Source organism: Sus scrofa, chromosome 1 (genome assembly GCF_054392235.1).
Source record: "Sus scrofa isolate SSC_HxYL_T2T_F1_AM1 chromosome 1, Sscrofa_HxYL_maternal_Yorkshire_Landrace_v2.0, whole genome shotgun sequence".
NCBI classification, from domain to species: Eukaryota; Metazoa; Chordata; class Mammalia; order Artiodactyla; family Suidae; genus Sus; species Sus scrofa.
Window position 1 is genome coordinate 214,289,385 of NC_139383.1, and position 22,775 is coordinate 214,312,159.

General features: G+C 36.8%; 1 protein-coding gene across 6 annotated transcripts in view; it reads right to left on the minus strand.

Annotated features, from left to right (window-relative positions):
- The window catches only part of DENND4C (DENN domain containing 4C), a 150,744-nt gene that overhangs the window by 48,071 nt on the left and 79,898 nt on the right, over positions 1–22,775 (minus strand). For all 6 annotated transcript variants that reach the window (XM_084984090.1, XM_084984074.1, XM_084984082.1 and 3 more), the window contains 7 exons: positions 18,244–18,344; positions 17,216–17,434; positions 11,389–11,534; positions 10,016–10,051; positions 9,797–9,927; positions 6,934–7,066; positions 4,134–4,340 (listed from right to left, as the gene is read on the minus strand). In XM_084984090.1, coding sequence (XP_084840216.1) covers positions 4,134–4,340; positions 6,934–7,066; positions 9,797–9,927; positions 10,016–10,051; positions 11,389–11,534; positions 17,216–17,434; positions 18,244–18,344 — 973 coding nt within the window. Of the gene's footprint in view, positions 1–4,133; positions 4,341–6,933; positions 7,067–9,796; positions 9,928–10,015; positions 10,052–11,388; positions 11,535–17,215; positions 17,435–18,243; positions 18,345–22,775 lie in introns of those variants that run through there.

Sequence of the window (22,775 nt, forward strand, 5' to 3'; positions counted from 1 at the left end):
ATTTACAAAGTATTCCTCCAAGCTTCCTTCTTACCTGCCTAAGAGCAAGACACCAAACTAGAAAAATAGTAACAATGTCAAGGATATGATTTTTCAATTGCAGCATTTTGTTGCCTACAACATGAAACCTTACGGCTATCTAAGGTAGACAAAAGACGGCCACAAACTCTTTGCTACCCCTCCCATTAAGAGGTCCAAGTCCATTCCCTTGAATTGAGGGAGAAGGGCCTCTGAGAATGCATGATCATCAGAATTTGCCTCAAGTGACCAGTTTCCTGGCTTAAGCCTTAAGGAAGATCAATTTCCACCTTCTCTCTCTTGAAACAAATGCTTTTGGAATGCTAAACTACTATAAGAAAAGCCCAAGTATCACATTGAGAAGTCCTGAGACACATGGAAAGGAGAGGGGTCCCTTTGAGACCAGCCTTCTAGATACCAAGGTACCCCGCTATCATTTGAGTTAAGCTATCATAGACCTTCCAGACCAGACCAACTAGCAACTGATTACAACCAAGTGTTTCTAGTTAATGCAATATGGATTGGAAAAATCACCCAAAATCCTTTCCAGATTCTCCAAAAATAATAAGATTTAATAAAATGGTTATTTTAATCCACTAAGTTCTGGAGTGGTTTGTTACATATACATATTGTACAACAACATCTATATAAATAGACTGATGAGACAATGTAAGAATTAAGCCTGAAACAAAGTTCATGTTGTGGCTCAGTGCATTATGAACCCTACTAGTATCCATGAGGATGCAGGTTCAATCCCTGGCTTTGATTTGATCCCTAGCCTGAGAACTTCCATATGCCACAGGTGCAGCCCTAAAAAGTTGGGGGGAAAAAATAAGCTTGACACAGACATTTCATTTTGATAAAAATTCAGTAAATGGTATTAAAAGCAAAAACACATTATGCATTTTAATTTAGCCTATATGCTATTTCTGGGTCTTCTCTGAGTTTTATTTTAAATTCTAGGTTATTACAACTTTTATAAACATAATATATAGAACATAAATCTGTCAAAAAAAAAACATTAAGCATTACAGTGAGTTCTAATGGAGTATGAACCTAAAAATCAAAACCACTTACTTGCTGAGTGGCCTTATATGTGGGTCATTTAAGTTTCAAATTTTTTTCTTTGTAAAATGTTAGCTAATATATAAATTACCTCATAGGAGTTTCCGCTGTGGCTCAGTGGAAATGAATCTGAATAGTATCCATGAGGATATGGGTTTGATCCCTGGTCTCACTCAGTGGGTTAAGGATCTGGCAGTGCCATGTACTTCTGGTATAAGTCACAGATGTGGCTTAGAGCCTGTGTTGCTAAGGCTGTGGCATAGGCTGGCTACCGCTCTGATTCTACCCCTAGCCTGGGAACCTGCATATGCCACATGTGTGGCCCTAAAAATCCAATAAATAAATAAATAAATAACTTCGTAAAGTTGCTAGGAATACCAAAGGAAATAATTCACATAAAAATACTGTGAAAATTTTAATGTGCTATTCTATGTGCAATCAATAAACAAAATGTATCAAATATGCCAAATATGCATCCTTAAGTTTTAAAATAAACATTTCTTTCTTCTACTTGTAGAGATACAGAGTCACTTCAGGTGACCACAAATCTGTCAATAAACTTATCAGAAGCAGGAATACAACAAATTAACCTCCAAATTTTAAACCTTCTATCAGAGTGTTCATTTGGGAAAGAGTCTAAAAAAGTTTTTTAGCTTACTAGTCATAACTGTTGCACGTTAGAAAAACAGAAGAATGGAATTCCCGTCGTGGCGCAGAGGAAACAAATCCAACTAGGAACCATGAGGTTGTAGGTTTGATCCCTGGCTTTGCTCAGTGGGTTAAGGATCTGGAGTTGCTGTGAGTTGTGGCGTAGGCTGGCAGCTGCAGCTCCAATTAGACCCCTAGCCTGGGAACCTCCATATACCATGGGTGTGGCTGACAAAAGACAAAAGACAAAAAAAAAAAAAAAAAAGGCAGAAGAATGTAATTACTTGTAACAAAGACTACCATAGAACCTTAATTTCTGTAGATGGAATTATTTTTCAGGCCAGCTTGTCTTATGAACTTATCAAAGAAACTTAAGTATCGTGCTTTGAGTTTAGTATGCAGTCACATAATTAAAACTAGCTCTCTCTGACAGAACACATTTTAAAGCACTTTTAAAATATTCTATGCTTGGGGAGTTCCCGTCGTGGCGCAGTGGTTAACGAATCCGACTAGGAACCATGAGGTTGCGGGTTCGGTCCCTGCCCTTGCTCAGTGGGTTAAGGATCCGGCGTTGCCGTGAGCTGTGGTGTAGGTCGCAGACGCAGCTCGGATCCCACGTTGCTGTGGCTCTGGCGTAGGCTGGCAGCTATAGGTCCGATTCGACCCCTAGCCTGGGAACCTCCATATGCTGTGGGAGCGGCTCAAGAAATGGCAAAAAAAAAAAAAAATATTCTATGCTTTCACAAAGTTAAAACACATCTTAAAATACATCTGAAATATAAAAACTATCAGAACAAGTTTTTGAAAACATTAAAATGCATGAAGTACAAGACACTAATTCTAATCAAGCACTTAATTTCCAAATAGTTTTATAAACAAGAGAAGAAAATGTAATCAAATGTGAGCATGGACATTTTATTACTTGTTTTTTAACTTTATCTTTTTGAAAAGTTTAAACATACAGATCATACTTTGACAAAAATTGAGTTTGAGTGTGGCCACAAGCATTATCACATCTTAATAATGTACATGCTTTACTGGTTTTGGATCTTTTTTATTTTAAAAGAGAAGAAAATTATATTTACTGCTTAGGCCTATCATATGGCCTTTCCTCTTCAATCCCATTTCTCTCTTTCTCTCTCTCTCTCTTTTTTTTTTTGGTGATGCCCACGGCATGCAGAAGTTCCTGGGCCTGAGCTGCTGCAGTGATAACGTGGGATCCTTAACCCACTGTGCCACATAAGAACTCCCCATATCTCTTCTAACTTTGTGCTCTCCTCCTTCACAAACACCCTTTATTCTGAATTTTTATTCCAACTACATTTTAAATTCTAATCTGGTTCTAAATATCATTTATAGTTATTTTTAACACAAAAAATAAAATTTAAAGGGGAAAAACAGCAAAGAGAAGGGCTGAATAAGTAATTCAGTTTCTTTAACCATTAGCTGGATAATAACACAATCTATCTTTGAAGGCGGTTCTGAGGTTTAAGAGATTCAGCACAATGTTCACTGAGTGCTTACTATCAGCCAGGGACTAATCTTAGGCACATTATATACATGAACTGATTTAACCTTCAAATTAACCATTTGAGGAAAGGAACTAAATATCATTATCTACATCAATGAGGCGACTTTATCCTCTAGGGGACATCTGGCAATGTCTGCAGACATTTTTTGATTCCACAGAGCTACTGGCATCTAATGGGTAAAGGCCAGGGATGCCGGTAAACATCCTACCACGTACAGGATTGGACCCCACAATAAATAAAGATGCTCATCAAAATGTCAACAGTGCCAAGGTTGAGAAACTCAGATCTGTATTTTCAGATACACTATCTGAAACACAGAGGTTATGTAACTCACTCTAGGACACAGATCCTAAGTGAAGAGCCACTTAAAGTTATCTTAAGAATAAAATAAAGTAGTAGTTTTTCTATTTATCAAGGGCAAACAATTTGGTCTAAGTAAAGTTTCTGCAAATATATATTTGTCTTTTTAGGGCTGCACCAGTGGCAAATGAAGTTCCCAGGCTACGGGTCAAACTGGGGTTATAGCTGCCAGCCACAGCCATAGCAATGAAGGATCCCAGCTACATCTGAGACCTACACCACAGCTCACAGCAATGGCATGTCCTTAACCCACTGAGCAAGGCCAGGGATCAAACCTGCATCCTCATGGATACTAGACAGATTTGTTTCTGCTGAGCCATGACAGAACTCCCTAAATAAATGTATTTTAAAATAAATAATAAGCATTAGCTCTATGAAATAGAGTTAACAGTTTTACCTTTCCTACTTAAAGAAAATACCTGAGGATATCTGAAAGCAATTGAGAACTAAATTTTCTTTAAAATACAAATAAAATTTATCTTAGTAACAATAACAATTTGTTATACTTGCCTCATCTAGAGGATCCACATCTGTTTCCCGCATCTTAATAAGTACATCATATGCCTGCTGAAGTGCTCTGACCTTAGGATGAGAAACTCTAACATAGGCTGGGAGACAAATAAACCATAAACTGTAACAATGACTGAAGAGACACTTGGCCCATTGTAGTGGATTTGTATAACATCTTTTCGCCAACTTATGAGCTGTTTTTATCTCCTAGAAAGAGAATAAATAAAACATCATGGCATTTACTAAAATTAATTGAGATGATAGAAAAAATGAGATGTAAAAAGGAGAAAAGAATTTAATGCAAAATTTGACTCTAAAATCAAGTATTTCACAGTTTTGCTGCTGTAAATGGCTTCCTACTACTTAGTGCCACATGGTTCTTTTTATAGAAGCACTTTATACTATTTGTTGGCAAGCATGTGTCTAATAGATGAGAAATTCTTTAATATAATCATAAATTAGGTGCCCTTCACATAGAAGGCATTCCTGTCTGATAAATGAAAAGGATTTAACCATTTATGAGCTCTACAACATCGTTCTTGAAAAGTCAGAGTCCTCTCACTCTTCCTGCTAAAGTTTAAGATGCCTTAGACTATTCTGCACAAAAATTTCCACTCAATCCTCTGGGTTAATTTCTTCACTGAGTGATTTGTTAAAAAAGGACCTATTCCTTTGCAGGTCTTTGTAGTCTGAGAAAGATCACAGATCTTCCTACCTAATAGTTTTTGATAGTCATGTTATCTATTTCTGATTGTCATTCTGACTTAAACAGAAGAGAGAAAGGCATCAAAATCACACGCTGAGTTTTAGCAAACTCTATGTATTCCCAGAAAACTAAAGAGCCCTCCAGACAGGTCAGCCTGATATGCCTTGCACTAAAGATCCCTCTGCTGGGATGAGTTATAAATAAACACATTCTTATAAGCTCTATTTCTAAGAGATTGTGCCTGAAAAAAATTCTGGTTAAAGTAAAATTTAAAAACTTAGAAGCAAAATTCTCCATTTAAAAAACTTGCCCCTGGTGTTCCTGTTGTGGCTCAACAGTAACGAACCCGACTAGTATTCATGAGGATGCGGGTTTGATCTCTGGCCTCGCTCAGTGGGTTAAGTATCTGGCGTTGCCATGAGCTGTGGCATAGTTTGCAGAAGCAGCTCAGATCCCACATTGCTGTGGCTATGGTGTAGGCTGGCAGCTACAGCTCCAATTTGACCCCAAGGTCTGGGAACTTCCATATGCCATGGGTGTGGCTCTAAAAAGACAAATAAAATAAAAATAAAAAGCTTGCCTTTATTTTTATTTTTATTTTTTTAGGGCCAAACTTGCAGCATATGGAGGTTCCCAGGCTAGGGGTATAATGTGAGCTACAGCTGCCAGCCTACGCCACAGCCACACCAAATCTGAGCCACATCTGTGACATACACCACAGTTCATGGCAACGCCGGGTCCTTAACCCACTGAGTGAGGCCAGGGATTGAACCTGCAACCTCATAGCTCCTGGTCAGATTTGTTTCTGCTGTGCCACAATGGGAATTCCAAAGCTTGCCTTTATTAAGCTGCTAACAGTATACTACTGTATGAAATTAAGGATCACCTCAGGTTACCTCTAGGAGTTAAGGGATTGTATATGAGTTGGCAAAACCTGAACTAAGAATTTCATTTTGATATTTCCCATGTTTTGCAGACCCCCAAAATGTCAGTATATGTACAAAGAATGTTTAATTTTAACTCACACCTAACCATAGGTTTAATTCTTTATATCTAGATCAGATACAGTATTAAAGCAAGATGTATAGGTTATCCTAAGTTAACTGTTTAGAATGTAACATTCAGTATATATTATATATACATATAATAGTATATATATACTTCATACCCACTAGGATAGCTATAATAAAAAAGACAAGAGTTAACAAAAAATAGCAAGGATGTGGTGAATGTGGAACCCTCATGTACTGTTGGTGGGAATTTTAAATGGTGTATTCACCCACTTCAGAAAAAGGTCTGACAGTTTCTCAGAAGATTAAACACAGAGTTACAATATGACACAGCAATTCCACTTCTAGGCACATACCCAAAGAAAACATATATCCAAAACATAACACACAAAAATGTTTATAGCAGCACTATATGCACAATAGCCAAAAAGTAGGACTCACCCACATGTACACGAATGGATAAATAAAATATTCCACACAATGGCATATTATTTAGCAATAAAAATAAATGAAATACTGATACATTCTGTAACATAGATGAAACTTAAAAACATTACACTAAGTGAAAAGAAGCCAGTCACAAAAAGCCACATCTTGTACAATTTCATTTTTATGAAATGCCCAGAATAGGCAAAACTATAGACAGAAAATAGATTAGTGGTTGCCTAAGGGCTGTGGGAGATTGAGGAACTGGAAGTTAACAGCTTAGAGGTTTGGGCTTTCTTTTTAGGGTGATGAAAATGTTCTACAATTGATCGTGGTGTTTGTTGTACAACACGGTGAATACACTGAAAGCCAGTGAGTATAATTTACATGACTGAATTGTATGGTATGTGAATTTTACTTCAATAAAGATATTTTTTAAAGAGTATTTAGATCCCAAGGTTCCCTTAAAACAAAACCATTCCAAAACTTCAGCCTCAGTATTATAAATAGGGTTGCAAGAAATCTATTTTAATTCATTAACAAGCACAGTGGGTTTTGAAATGATTGCTGTGGGTGATAATTCTAAACTATGAGCTGCATATCACATATACATAGCTTACATTTTAAATTAACATGTATTAGATAAAGAATATCTGACCTGTTTAGTTCTCTTAGCCATGAGAGCTGGACTGTTTGTAATGCTACTCCCAGTAGGGTGTCTACTAAAAGAAAGTTTCAACTCCTGTGGTCTGTCAAAAAGCTTAAGGTCCAGTCTTGGAAAGTATTTGTAACTAAAATAAAAAGCAAAAATAGAACTGCTGATTTAAAATACATTAACTCTTCATATTAGGCTAGAATTTAGGTGAATATTTTCAAATTTCAAATGCACCCAATATTATTCTTCAAAATTCTTATACAAATTTTTTTTTCAAAAATATAAGATGAGGTAATTATAGGATACACAGATATTCTATATGGAAACTTTTACTCCTCCTCATCCCATATGTTATTTTCAACCAATTCCTGTAACACAGAAAACTCTGATATCTTACGTGACAGAGGAATTAATACCCTTTTCAAGAGAACCCATGTGTTCAATGATAATTTATATTAAAAAGTAACATTTAGTATACCCTGTAATTTTGTTTCCCTTTAAAGGTATTTTGCATTCATATTTAAAAGGAAAAAATCCGTAATACTTTTATATTAGGGATATGCCATACTTTAATCAATTCTTTACTCTTGAACATTTCTAGGTTATTTCTCCATGTTTACAGTTAAGCATTTTTGTACATATATCTTTGTGAATACTTTTACTTAATTTCTTAGGATAATACCCAATAACAGAGTTTTCTACGGTCAATGTTTGTCAAAAGAATTAAAAATTATTATAATCACTATCAAATTACTTCCAGAAGGTTATACCTACATAAACTCTAAATACACTCTACTGGTGGGATAGCCTATCCTCAATCCGATACATTAAAAATGCTTCTACTCATCATTTTGGTTTGCATTTCCTTAAATACTAGAAAGTTTACATTTTCTTTTTTTTCTTTTCTTTTTTAAAAACTTTATTTTTTGTCTTTTTATGGCCACACCCACGGCATACAGAAGTTTCCAGACTAAGGGTCAAATCAGAGTTGCAGATGCCAGCCACAGTCACAGCCATGCCAGATGGGAGCCAAGTCTGAGACCTATACTGCAGCTGATGGCAAAACCGGATACTTAACCCACTGAGTGGGGCCAGGGATCGATCTCCCATCCTCATGGATACTAGTTGGGTTCATTACCACAGAGCCACAACAGGAACATTTTCATATTATTGACTATTGGAATTTCTTCTCAGAAACTGCTAACATGTTTCCTTTGGCCAATTTTCTTCTGGAATACAATGCCTTTCCCTATTTACCATGTTTGTCAATACCTGCATTCCAATGCACAGTGATTAAGCCAAAGTAAAAAAAAAAAAAAAAAAAAAAAAAAAAATTCTATAATTACCATACGATCAAAATAGTATTTAATTAAACAACTCACTCTCAAGTATAAATTTTTCATTCTTATGCAGTCCTGGTGAGACTATATATTAATTCTATATTTTTAGAAAACACTGATTTTATATTCCCTTTGCCCTAGAAATTCTTTTAGGAATACAGCCTAAGAAAATAATTATGTATACACACAAAGATATAGACAGCAAAGAACTATAAATAAACCCACAGGAGACTATTAAACAAATCACAAAAAAGGCATGCAAGGAGTTCCCATTGTGGCTCAGCAAGTTAAGGATCTGGCATTGCTGCAGCTGTGGTGCAGGTTTGATTGCTGGCCCAGGTGTCACATGCTGTAGGTGTGGCCAAAAAAAAGAGTAAATGCAAATTTATATACAAAAAGACAAAAAATATATACATACAATTGTTAACAGGCATTAGGTAGTGGTACTAAAATGATGTTCTAGGTTTTTGTTCAATTTATAAATTTATTAAACTGTCATCATGTATTATCATGATCTTAATAAACAATCAAATACATTTTACTTTCTTAAAAGATTCCCTTCCAAATCCTATTCTTCGAGTTTAATAAAGAATGATTCTTGGAGTTCCCGTCGTGGCCCAGTGGTTAATGAATCCGACTAGGAACCATGAGGTTGCAGGTTTGATCCCTGGCCTTGCTCAGTGGGTTAAGGATCTGGAGTTGCCAGGAGCTGTGGTGTAGGTCGCAGACGCAACTCAAATCCCGTGTTGCTGTGGCTCTGGTGTAGGCCGGTGGCTACAGCTCCAATTAGACCCCTAGCCTGGGAACCTCCATATGCTGTGGGAGTGGCTCAAGAAAAGGCAAAAAGACAAAAAAAAAGAATGAATCTTGGCCCTCTACTTTTAAGATTTCTCTGATATTTGGAGTTCCCTTTGTGGCTCAGTGGTTAAAGAACCCCACTAGGATCCACTCAGTGGGTTAAGGATCCGGCATTGCTGTGAGCTGTGGTGTAGGTTGTAGACGCAGCTCGGATCTGGCATTGCTTTGGCTGTGGAGTAGGCCAGCAGCTGTAGCTCCGATTCAATTCAACTCCTAGCTCAGGAACTTCCATGCACTGCACATGCAGCCCTAAAAAGGAGAAAAAAAAAAAAAAGATTTCTCTGGTGTTTTACTAATGCGTAAGAATTTCATGGTCCTTATACTGACAACAAAACCCCCCAAAGGGAGGGGGTCACAAAGGCAAATGCTTTCATAAATGAAATTTTTAAGATTAAAAGATGTTTATTTTAATGTAATAAATGTTTTAAATATGTAAATATCTAAATATGTAAATGTTTAGGTTAATAGTAATCAACATCTGGCTTCCCTTCCAACAGGGCTATACAGTTCTTAAATTACAATATCTGGTGATATTTCCATAAAATATTCATCTCCATTAGTTCACTGAATACATTTTTAAAATGATCTTTACAATTATCTACTAATAATTGCAAGAGCTCAATTATTACATCTGTGCCCAACCAGCTCTTTTAAAAAATTCCTGCTACCTGTACTTTGGTGACAGATCTTTTCCATCATCAGGAGGGGGCTCAGGTGGCATTATGAATACAGTGTGCTCACTTTTCTGTGAATCATCTAGCTCTATCAATCTGGTATCTTCTGCTGAATCAAAATCAACCTAAAAATAATTATTTACTCCAATTAATTTGCATATAAGCAAGATCTAATTTTGAAATGTCAAAACTGAAATTTAAGAAAAAAAATACCTTATCCGTTTTCTCTGTGCCTTTATCAGGAAACAACTAGAAAAAAAAAAAAAAGAAAGAAAAGAATTCTTAGTAAAAATGTGTACTGTAAATTAGTAAAAATTATCTAAAATTCTTACTTAAAAAAGTATCTGCTTAGTGTTAAAAAAAACTACACTTTTTAAATACTAGACAGATATGAAACACTTTACAATATATTTTGGGGGCCCTACACTATTAAGTTAAAGTGTAATATTTTTCGTATGGCTATTAAAATAGAAAACTATTCATTTTGATTTGTTTGTTCGTAAATCCCTCACAAGCAAAAGATGGGCCATCACAAGAAAATCTGTTTTTTCAAATCAAACATTTCATTATTACTAAATCCCTATATTAATGACTGACATTATCAAAGCTTCTATCTGGACGATACTGGTCTACCAATTTTATAAATAAACAAAAATGTTGAATAGCTTTAATCATATTCCTGGAGTTTTAGACCACACTGACGGAATTATTCAAGTTTTCTAAAAGATACAAATCATTAAGAGACCATAAAAATTACATTATCATAATATCCCACCTTCTTTGGATACAATCTCAAATTTTATACAATAAATAGTTTGCATAAACAATCAGTCCTAAGACCCATTTAGCAAAAATAAGAGCTCTATTAAAAATGAGATAAACAACAAGGTCCTACTGTATAGCACAAGGAACAATATTCCATATCCTGAGATAAACCATAACAGAAAAAGAACACAGAAAAGAATGTATATATAAATGAATAACTGAGTTACTTCGCTGTACAACAGAAATTAACACAACATTGTAAATCAATTATACTTCAACTTAAAAAAAGAGGAAAAAAATGAGTCATCACTGTCAAAAATCAACTTAAACTTGCTTAAGATAGGTGAGTAAAGCTTTATTAAAATTTATCATGTTTCCAAACACCCCTCATTAGGACAAAAGAAACATATTAGAAAAAGTATCTGGAAAGATATTAAAATAAAGTAACAGAAAACTGTCATTACTCAGAAAACTAAACTTTTTAAATGAACTACTAAATCTTATTCTTGTAAAAAAATAAATATTTAGGATGTTCAATGAAATGTCCTCAGTACTTAATACAAAATGAAAGTGAGATTCAAAAAGAAAAATTAGCTATGGATTGTACTAATTGCACTAGATACCTCAAAGGAACATAATCCTTAGATTAAGCTCAGAATGGGACATTTGCATATGTGTATGTGTGCACACTTACCCACCCACCCCCTCCCATATATAGGGCCTTCCTCAGATCATCTGGGCTAATAATAACAATGATGACTATAAAGGTAAACAAACTATTAAATTTTTCCTTAACATTATTATATAGGACAAATTTTTACCTTTTCTATGCAATCATCAAAAAAAGCCAATCCAGTATCTTTATCACTTACAAAACTACATTCTTCAATGAAACGAATAAAAATCTGTGTTTTGGATAAAAGGGTGTAGAATTTTGTATAGGCACGATCTCGGCTTTTTAAAAATCCTGAAGAAAAAAAAATTACAATTAAATTCAGATTTTAAGGTGGAACAAAATATTATATAATCTATACTGCTTTCTCTCTCTCTCTCTCTCTCTCTCTCTCTCTATATATATATATATATATATATATCTGCACATTTACAGAAGCCTCTAGTAACCATAGTCTGTTTTGCCTGACTCAACCACAAAAAAACTTAACTTATACCATTAACCTTTTCCTGAAGTAAGAATCTCCTATAAGGAGCCTCGAGTCCTACAGCTCTCAAGGAGAAATTTCCGACACTCCACATAATCTCAAGCAGGAAAGGTCAAGTCCTTGCCCTGCAATGCCAGCAAACAATTATTTCTGTATCATCTTGTAAAAATTCCTGCTCACTGAAGGTTTGAGCATCTGGCTAGTCCACCCATTCCCTACTGACTTCAGAGACACTCTCTCCTTCACTCACTGAAGAGCAAGGCACCTAATTTGAAGTTTTCTCCTCTCCAATTCCTACCATCTACATTCTTCAACACCCGCCAAGTACCAACCATCCAACATTTTATGAGTTTTTAATTTCTTAACTTCCAGTGATCTTTGATCTATCCCACCTCAATCACCAACTTCTACAAAGTCACACACTCCCTGGACTTTTCCTGGCAGCACTGTAAACAGTTCTGCCCCCAAATCTCTACTTTACATATTTCTCCCTGTTTATGTGGTATGCTTAAGTTCCTTCCACCAAGACTTCTGCGGGGGTGAGGATGGGGGGAAGAAGGAGACAGGTTCATTGAAATCCATAACCTGTTTGCCCTTTTGCATTCTATATATACCCTTCTATCTTCACTTCTCTATCTAATATTGATTCCATGTACATGTACATCATTTTAATTACTTTGTTGTCAACACTCTCAATTCTTACGCCCTTTTGTCTTTTTTGTCAAACTCATCTAGTATAACAACATACAGTGTGGAACAACATACTGCCTGCTTTCTTTAGACTGGCACCAGTGTGGTTGAGCATAATTTTTTTCTTTTTATGGCCACACCTGCAGCATATGGAAGCTCCTGGGAAAGGAGTGGAATTGGAGCTGCAGCTGGGACCTACACCAGCAACACTGGATCCAAGTCGCATCAACAACTTATGTCACAACTTGCGGCAATGCAGAATCCTTAACTTACTGAGTGATCGATACCTAAGACTATATCAGGTTCTTAACCCACTAAGCCGCAAAAGGAACTCCACTGAGCACAATTTAAAGGTTGAGGGTGGGGGCTGAGGGGTGGGGGGAAGTTCCTTAGCTAGGTGGATCAGAGCCACTTATAGCAACCCTGTCCAGCAACCACACTACATTTCTGGAGCCAAATGATTTCCCTTTACCCATGTTTTTACAGTTATTTCCAGTGTTTAAATACTCTCCCTTCAGGTGCTTTCCCCCATTCCTGAACGATCATACTTTATATTGCAGAGAAAATAAAAACTATTAAATGAGAACTACATCATCTCACTATAAAATCTATAACTCTCTGCAGCTATCATTTATTCCTTACCTTATTTTATAATGAGTATAAAAAGCCACCTCATGAGCCTTGGACTCCAGCCCTTTCAAAGTCTTTGAGCAATTCTCCCTATTAGCTAGCTTTCAGCACACTCAAGTTTTGTTTTTGTTTTGTTTTGTTTTTGGCCATGACCATGGCATGTGCAAATTCCTGGGACAGGGGTGGAACCTGTGCCCTAGCAGCAACCTCGACTGCTGCACTGACAATGCCAGATTCTTAACCCACCGGGGAACTCTTGAGTCCCTCTCATTTAAAAAAATCTTTCTTTAGACATTTTTCCAAAGAGAACATTCAGATGACCAAAGGGCACATTAAAAGATGATCAACATCATTAATTAGAGAAATATGAACCAAAACCACATGAGGTATTACCTCACATGTGTCAGAATGGCTATTATCAAAAAGAACACAGATAACAAATGTTGCTAGAATTCCCGCTGTGGCACAGTGGGTTAAGAATCCAACTGCAGGGAGTTCCCATTGTGGCTCAGAGAAAATGAATTCAACTATTATTCATGAGGGATATGGATTCTATCCCCAGCCTCACTCAGCCGGTCAGGGATCCGGTACTGCCATGAGCTGTGGTGTAGGTTGCAAATGCGGCTCAGATCCTCCATTGTTGGGGCTGTGGTGTAGGCCAGCTGCTGTAGCTCCAATTCGACCCCTAGCCTGGGAACTCGCATGCCACAGGTATGGCCCTAAAAAGCAAAACAAAACAAAACAAAACAAAAAAACAAAAAAGAATCTGACTGTAACAGCTTGGGTCACTGCAGAGGTGTGGGTTCAATTCCCAGTCTGGCATGGTGGGTTAAATGATCTGGCATTGCTGTGGTATAGGTCGCAGCTACAGCTCAGGAATTCCCTGGCCCAGGAACTCCCATATGCCACAGGTGTGGCCATTTAAAAAAAAAAAAAAAAAAAAAATCAAAACTTTGGTGAGGATGCAGAAAAAAGGGAACCCTTATACAATGCTGATGGGAACGTAAATTGGTCCAGCTACTGAGAAAACAGCACAGGAAGTTTCTTTAAAAAACTAAAAATAGAATTACCATATGATCCAGAAATTCCATTGCCGGGTATATATCTGGATAAAATAAAAACACTAATTCCAAAAGATACATGCACCCCGATGTTCATAGCAGCACTATTTGTAATAGCTGAGATACAGAAGCAACCTAAGTGGTCAAGAGATGAATGGATAAGGAAGTTGTGAGATAAACACACACAGAGGAATATCACTCATCCATAAAAAAGAATGGAATTCTGCCATTTGCAAAAACATGGATAACTATTATGCTTAGTGAAAATGAGGCACAGAATGAAAAATATGTTATCATATATATATATATATAGAATCAAAGAAAATAAAACAAAATAGTGAATATAACCCATAAGAAACAGACTCACAGATACAGAAAACAAACTCATGGTTACCAGTGAAGGAAGGGAAGGGGAGAGGGGTTAGAAAGTCTTTTTCTCTTCTTCCAATGGATCTTCTAATGTATCTAAGCAATGATTAGTAAAGACTGCTAGAACAATTAATTGAAAGACTGATGGGGAAACTGTAACAAATGAATGGATGACAATACCCACAGATCAATCTTAAGAACAATAAAAATAAGACAAAGACCAATATGCAATAAGAATTAGCAGGCATTATGTGTTTTAATACCACTTGTCAAGAAAACAAACTGAATATAATCAAGCTCTAGGTCAGTAATGTTTAACTGAGTAACCACTACCTGTGGCAATTCAGCAATTTAAATATGGCTGGTCCAAACTGAGATGTGCTGTAAATATAGATCAATTTCAAGGCCATAGTACAGAAAAATAACGTAAAATACTTCATAAAAATTTTAAACTCTGATTACATGTTGAAGTGATATTATTTTAGATATGTTAGAGAAAACATATTAAAATTAACTTCCCCTACTGCTTTTTAAAAAACTGTTTCTACCAGCAAATCTTAAATTATATTAGCTCACCTTACATTTTTTTTAATGGTTTTTATTTTTTCCATTATAGTTGGTTCACAGTGTTCTGTCGATTTTCTACCATACAGCAATGTGACCCAGTCACATATATATATTTTTCTCACATTATCCTCCATCATGTTCACCTTATATTTCTATTGAACAATGTGGCTCTTAATTCAACCACAAGTTTACAGTAAATACAGATGATGGAGGAAAGGTTAAATAATATCATAGGGACACAGTTAAAAACACATATAAATTCAGAAAATTCTAAACACAGCTTACAAATGATGTCCTATTTGGAATTTAGAAAGAAAGAAAGGGATGGGTGGGCAAGAGGAGGAGAAAGGGAGGAAGGAAGGGTAAACTAAAGATAGATGAAACTACAAGGACAGAATGCTGACTGCTACTACTACTGCAGTTGGACGATGGCTCTATGAAGATACATTATATCATTCTAATTTTATGTTTATGAAAGTATCCCTAGAAACAGCCCAAAAGCTAAATCCTATTCTTTTTTCAATAAGCTTAAATGTTTCTTATTCAGGGAATTTTTGTAATCAATACTGTCCTTTACAACGCACTTAGTAAAATGTAATTAGTATTTGTGTTATTTTGTGTCAAATGTCTGCACTCCTGTTAGACCAAATGCTATCCTGTTAACAAAAACCTTAGGCCTCAGAGACTAATTAAAAATCTATCTTTCTAAATCCCACTAGTAATGCTACTCTCCTACTTAGAATGAGAGCAAGAGAAAGAATTAGTGACGGATTACCTCCCTACCACTATTCCATATTCTTACTCTGGCATTGAAGAGTCTCCACCATCTGAGCTCTAATCTTATTTCCCACTTTATCGTCTACAAAACCTCTTAGGTGCCTCACTTAGTCAAATCGTACCATTTAATCTTTTTTCCCAAAAAATGCCATAGGCTGAATTGTGTCAGCCCAAAGTTCTTACGTTGAAGTCTTAACTCCCAGGATTTCAAATTGTATCCGTGTTTGCAAATAAGGTCGTTAAAGAATTAAGTAAACATGAAGTGATTAAACTAGAGTGGGCTCTATCTAATATGACTGGTGTCCTTACAGGAAGAGAAAATCTTGAAACAAATTAAGACAGAGGAAGACCATGCAAAGATGCAGAGAGAAGACTGCCATCTACAAGCCAAGGAGAAAGGCTTCAGAGGAAACCAATGCTGGCTACACATCGATCTCAGATTTCTAGCCTGCAGATTTTGAGAAAAAATAAGACTTCTATTGTTTAAACCATCCAATTTATGGCATTTCTTTCTGGCAGTTCTGGAAAATTAACACATGTATTGTGCTTTTGTTCTTGAGCTTTCTCCCATTTCATTATTACCACTAACAACAATAGCTATTACCATGAGCACTGTACTTCTACTAGTTACTTCAAATACATCTCATTTGAATTTCCAAACTATGCATGAAGTAGGTATCATCCCCATTTTGTTAGTGGGAAAAGAGAACCCCAGAAAGTCTTCGTGAATAGCAAAGTAGATATTTTAATCCAGATCTGACTTTTAATGCCTATTGTTTCTCAGAAAGTCTTCTTGCTCATCTCCATTTAAACTGTACCCATTCTTTAAAGTCATACTCTTCTTCCATGCAGTCTTCCAAAACACTCGTTTAGAAGAATATTCCCTTTTTCTGAATTTTTATATCCTCTCACTGAATGATTATGTAAAATCTGTTCCATTTCTAAAAACGCTTTTGGTTATTTTCCACTGGGTATCCCACTGAGCTAGTTTTTTTTGTTTGTTTGTTTGTTTTTTGCCCCCCCCCCCCCCCCGCCCTTTTTGTAGCCGCACCTGAAGCATATGGAAGTTCCTGGGCTAGGGGCTGAACCCCTGCAGCTGGAAGCCTATACCACAATCACAGAAACATTGAATCCAAGCCACATCTCACCTACATCACAGCTTGAGGCAATGCTGGAGCCTTAACCTACAGAGCAAGGCCAGAGGTTGAACCTGCATCCTTATGGAGACAATATCAGGTTCTTAACCCACTGAGGCACAAGAGGAACTCCCAAGATCATCATATTTTAATATAAATTTCTAAGAACTTATATAGTGAATATTTCTTGGTAGCAGTGCCAAATAAGAAATATTTCTCACTTCATTAAAAAGTATTCATATTTTCAGTGCCACTCACCTTGTCGGTCAAATAAGGAATCAGCAGCTGTGGCTTTATTTGAAGGAGCCTCTGTGATTGGTTTGAGATATGTTCTATATCCTTTTAAAATGGACGCCATAAAGCGCAAAAATGCCTCTTGAATTTCCATCTCAAGTTGTGTCATCTTCTTTTGCCAGGAGAAATCTGCTTCAATTGGAGTCATCTCAATTGCTGAACCTTCTTGAGCTTTTCGGTGAACTGACAAATGAAGAAAGAAGAGAAAATGGCATTAATATATAATGTTACATATGAAATCATTCAATGATTAAGGAAATTGTCAAAATAAAGTTCGTGACTTCCTGACATTCCTCTTTCCATTAATGTGAGGAGATCAATGGCAGGGGCTAACTGGGAGACTCTGATAGGGCACAGAAAACATGCTCATAGGCTCAAAAAAACCCCACAAATCACAATAGTAATTTCTAACTTTGGGAATTTTGCTTTGTAATGAAACCCCCTTTAAGCAGAAAAAATTGTTTCAATTTAAGAATTTTCTTATATATAGTCTCTCTTTAAAAATAACCCTTCTGATGGAGTTGCCATTATGGCACAGTGGAAATGAATCCAAGTAGGAACCATGAGAGGTTTCAGGTTCAATCCCTGGCCTTGCTCAGTGGGTTAGGGATCTGGCGTTGCTGTGGCTATGGTGCAGGCCAGTGGCTACAGCTCCGATTAGACCCCTAGTCTGGGAACCTCCATATGGCTGGGATGCAGCCCTAAAAAGACAAAATACCAAAAAAATAAATAAATAACCCTTCCAAAATTCCCACTGTGGCACAGGGGGTTAAGAACCCAACTAATATCCATGAGAATGTGGGTTCAATCCTCAGCCTTGCTCAATGGGTTAAGGATCTGGCACTGCAGCAAGCTGCAATGTAGGTGGGCAGCTACAGCTCCAATTCAACTCCTAGCATGGGAACTTCCATATGCCACAGGTGCAGCCCCTAAGAAGAAAAAGTAAATAAATAAAAAATAAAAATATCCCTTTCCTTTTTCCTCATATTTACCTGAAGATAGCTGGGGATATAATTTCTTCAAGGTGCTAATCAGACTTTTACATGGCTTTTTGGGAAGCTGCTTCCAGTTCATGTTCTTCTTTTCATCTGATCTATTAAATAACAACATAATTGATAAAGTCCATTACAATCTATTTTTACTTAAACAAAATCCTTACATCAAACTAAAAAAGAAAATGGAAGGGATATTTTTATTGAGGTTACAACTGATAAGCACAATCTGAATAAATGGTTTCAAAGGTAGTTTTCTTTTCATTTCAATCAACCTCAGTCAATTCTGGTCATCTCATTCTAAACCTCCAACATAAATTTTCATTGTTGATGGGATCCTTCCGTATAGCACTGGGAACTATGTCTGGTCACTTGTGATAGAGCATGATAATGTGAGAAAAAAGAATGTATACATGTATGTGTGACTGGGTCACCTTGCTGTGCAGTAGAAAACTGACAAAACACTATAAATAAGCTACAGCGGAAAAAAATAAAAATCATTATAAAATCTCCTCAAAAATAAATAAATAAATAAATTTTAATTGCTGGAATTTTGAATACAACAGTTAAGTCTTATTTCTAAGTTACATTTTAAAATTATAGTATTTTAAGTATCAAACCTAACTGACCTGAAACCTCAAACTACCTATTAGAAGCAAATCTCAGCACAAATCAGAATCAGTAACACACAGAGTAGTTCCCATCACAATTCAACTCAGCACTTAAGAAACAGAAATTACTGTGAAAGTTCAAAAGAACACTTTTTTATTATTTATTTTTCATTTTTTGTTGTCATTTTGCCTTTCCTAGGGCCACTCCTGTGGCATATGGAGGTTCCCAGGCTAGGGGTCTAATCAGAGCTGTAGCCACCAGCCTACGCCACAGCCACAGCAATGTGGGATCCCAGTGGAGTCTGCAACCTACACCACAGCTCATGGTAATGCCGGATCCTTAACCCACTGAGTGAGGCCAGGGATTGAACCCTCAACCTTACGGGGATCCTAGTCAGATTCGTTAACCACTGCGCCATGACAGGAACTCCTCCAAAGAACACGTTTAAACAATGCATGAACCATATATAATATTTTGATTAAAACTCTACAAAGATGAAGCACTATGTACAAATGATGGGCTGGAGTTAATGTTATATACATCAGGCTAACATCACTTATGCGCATCAATGCTATATTCCTAAATTCTTAAGATAATGTAATCCACTAGCATATAAAGAAATGAGCACATTTTTTTTTTTTTTTTTTTTTTGAGAAATACAGGTTTGGGAGTTCCCGTCATGGCTCAGCGGTTAACGAACCTGACTAGCATCCATGAGGAGACAGATTCAATCCCTGGCCTTGCTCACTGGGTTAAGGATCCTGTGTTGCCGTCAGCTGTGGTATAGGTTGCAGACGCAGCTCAGATCCTGTGTTGCTGTGGCTGTGGTGTAGCCCACCAGATACAGCTCTGATTGGACACCTAGCCTGGGAACCTCCATATGCCATGGGTACAGCCCTAAAAAGCAAAAAAAAAAAAAAAAAAAAAAACCCAACAGGTTTACTACTAACTGATTTTATAATGCAATTTACTACATGAAGATTAAAGGAGAAAAACTAAACGCTTATCTCTATAATTGAACAAAAGCACTATAAAATTCAACACCTATTTATGATTTTTTTTTTTTTTTCCTTTTTAGGGCTACACCTGTGGCATATGGAGGTTACCAGGTTAGGGGTCTAATCAGAGCCAAAGTGATCAGCCTATACCACAGCCACAGGAAATGCCAGACCCAAGCCACATCCGCAACCTATACCACAGCTTGCAGCAACATTGGATCCTTAACCCACTGAGCAAGGCCAAGGATCGAACTCACAACCTCATGGATACTAGTTGGTTTCTTTACCTACTGGGGCCACAACAGGAACTCCTATTTATGATTAAAAATAAAAACAACTTTAATCTAGAAGCAGAAAGCAAGTTCCTTTTTTGTTTTTGGCCATGCTCATGGCAAACTCCCATGCCAGGAATTGAGCCTACATCACAGCAGTGACCCAACACAGCGGTGAAAATACTGGATCCTTAACCACTAGGCTACGAGGGAACTCCAGCGAGTTCCTTAATTTATTATTAAGCAATAAAAATCCTAAAGCAGGGCTAGCAAACTTTTTCTATAAAGGGTCAGAGAGTAAATATTTCATGCTTTGAGGACCACAGGACCTCTGTTAACAATTATTCAAATGTGCATGAAAGCAGCCTCAGACTGTGTAAATGAATGAGCATGGCTATGCTGCAATAAAATTTTATGTACGAAAATAGGCCTTGGACCAGACACCAATACTTTTTTTTTTTTTGGCTTTTTAGGGCCACACACACGGCATATGGAGGTTCGCAGGCTAGGGGTCTAATTGGAGCTATAGCCGCCGGCCTACGCCAGAGCCACAGCAACTCAGGATCCGAGCTACATCTGTGACCTACACCACAGCTCACAGCAATGCCGGATCCTTAACCCATTGAGTCAAGCCAGGGATCGAACCCACAACCTCATGGTTCCTAGTTGGATCCATTAACCACTGCACCACAACAGGAACTCCCAGATAGCAATTCTTGTTGTAAAGCAATAAAGATACTTAATGATGAACTGCTCAAATCATTCCTTTTGAAATTAGGAAAAAGATAAGATACCAGTTCTAGCTATTTCTCTTCAACACTATACTAGGATCGTAGCCAGAGAATTAAGACAAGAAAACTTTAAATATATAAGGATGGTAGAAGATGTGATTGTTTATAGCCAGAAAGTTGAAGAGAAACTACAAACAAATTAAAATACGAGAATTCAATTAGGTTGCTAGGTGGTAGATTACTATATAAAACTCAACATGTCTATACTCCAGCAACTAACAAGCAGAAAATGTAATTTAAAAATAACATTTACAGTAGCAATAAAAACCACAAGTTACTTAGCAATAAGTAAATTTAACAAAACTGTGCCTGGTCTTTACATAAAAAACTGAAACAGTTATTTAAAAACTAAAAAAAAAAAATCTATGAAATAAAATACCACATTCATGGGTACTGAGACTTTATGCCAAAATGATGTTACTTGCCCCCAAATTAGTCCTCTATGAATTCAAAAGAACTCTATTCAAAATCACAACAAAATTGTGCATGGAACTTAAACTAATTAAAATTTATATGGAAAAGCAAAAGACCAAATAGAGTCAAAACAATTTTAAAAAACAGGGAGTAAATGAACTTGCCATTTCACATCATATCTTTTCTTTTTTTCACTTTTTTTCTATCATAGTTGATTTACAACATTCTTTCAATTTCTGTTGTACAGCAAAGCGACCCAGTCACACATATATATATACATACATACATACATACACACACATTCTTTTTATCACATTATCCTCCATGTTTCATCCATCCTGTGCTATACAGCAGGAACATCACATCTTTTTTTAAAAAAAAAAGTTGGGAGTTCCCGTCGTGGCGCAGTGGTTAACGAATCCGACTAGGAACCATGAGATTGCGGGTTTGATCCCTGCCATTGCTCAGTGGGTTGACGATCTGGAGTGGCCGTGAGCTGTGGTGTAGGTTGCAGATGTGGCTCAGATCCCACGTTGCTGTGGCTCTGGCGTAGGCCTGCGGCTACAGCTCCAATTGGACCCCTAGCCTGGGAACCTCCATATGCCGCGGGAGTGGCCCAAGAAATAGCAAAAAGACAAAAAAAAAAAAAAAAAAGTTGAGTTATAATTGTATACCATACAATTCACTCATCTGGAGTGTACAATTTGATGGGTTTCAGTATATTCAGAATCATTTAACAACCACAATTTTAGAATATTTTCATCACCTCTAAAAGAAACCCAACACCCTCTTTCTTTAGTCACCAAACCACAATTCCCACATCCTCCCATCCCAAGGTAACCACTAATCTACTTTCTGTGTCTACAGATTTGACTTCAGCACTTCATATATATGGGGATCATATAAAGTATCAGCATGATGTTCTCACGGTTCATCTATGTTGTGAACAACTTAATTTTAAAGTCATTAAGAGTCTGACATTGGCAAGAGGCTAAAGCAAACCAAAGGAACAGAATAATAAGCCTGGATACATATCCATACAAATATAAAAACTGCTAGTGGTATTAATACTGAAGACAGGCGGGGAAGAGATGAACTGACTATTCAACAAATAGTGCTAGGGTATGGAGAAAAAGGAACCCTCCTACACTTGGTGGGAACACAAACTGGTACAGCTACTTAGAGAACAGTATGGGGGTTTCTTAAAAAACTAACAATAGCATTACTGGAATTTATGCTGTGGCACAGGGGGTTAAGGATCTAGCGTTATGTCTGCAATGGCAATGTTTGATCCCGGCCAAGTGCAGTGGGTTAAGATATGACATTGCCACAGCTGTGGGGGATAGGTTGCATTTGAAGCTCTGATTCAATCCTTGGCCTGGAAATTTCCATATGCTGTGGGTGCAGGTGACAAAGAAAAAAAAAAAACACCTAAAAACAGAGTT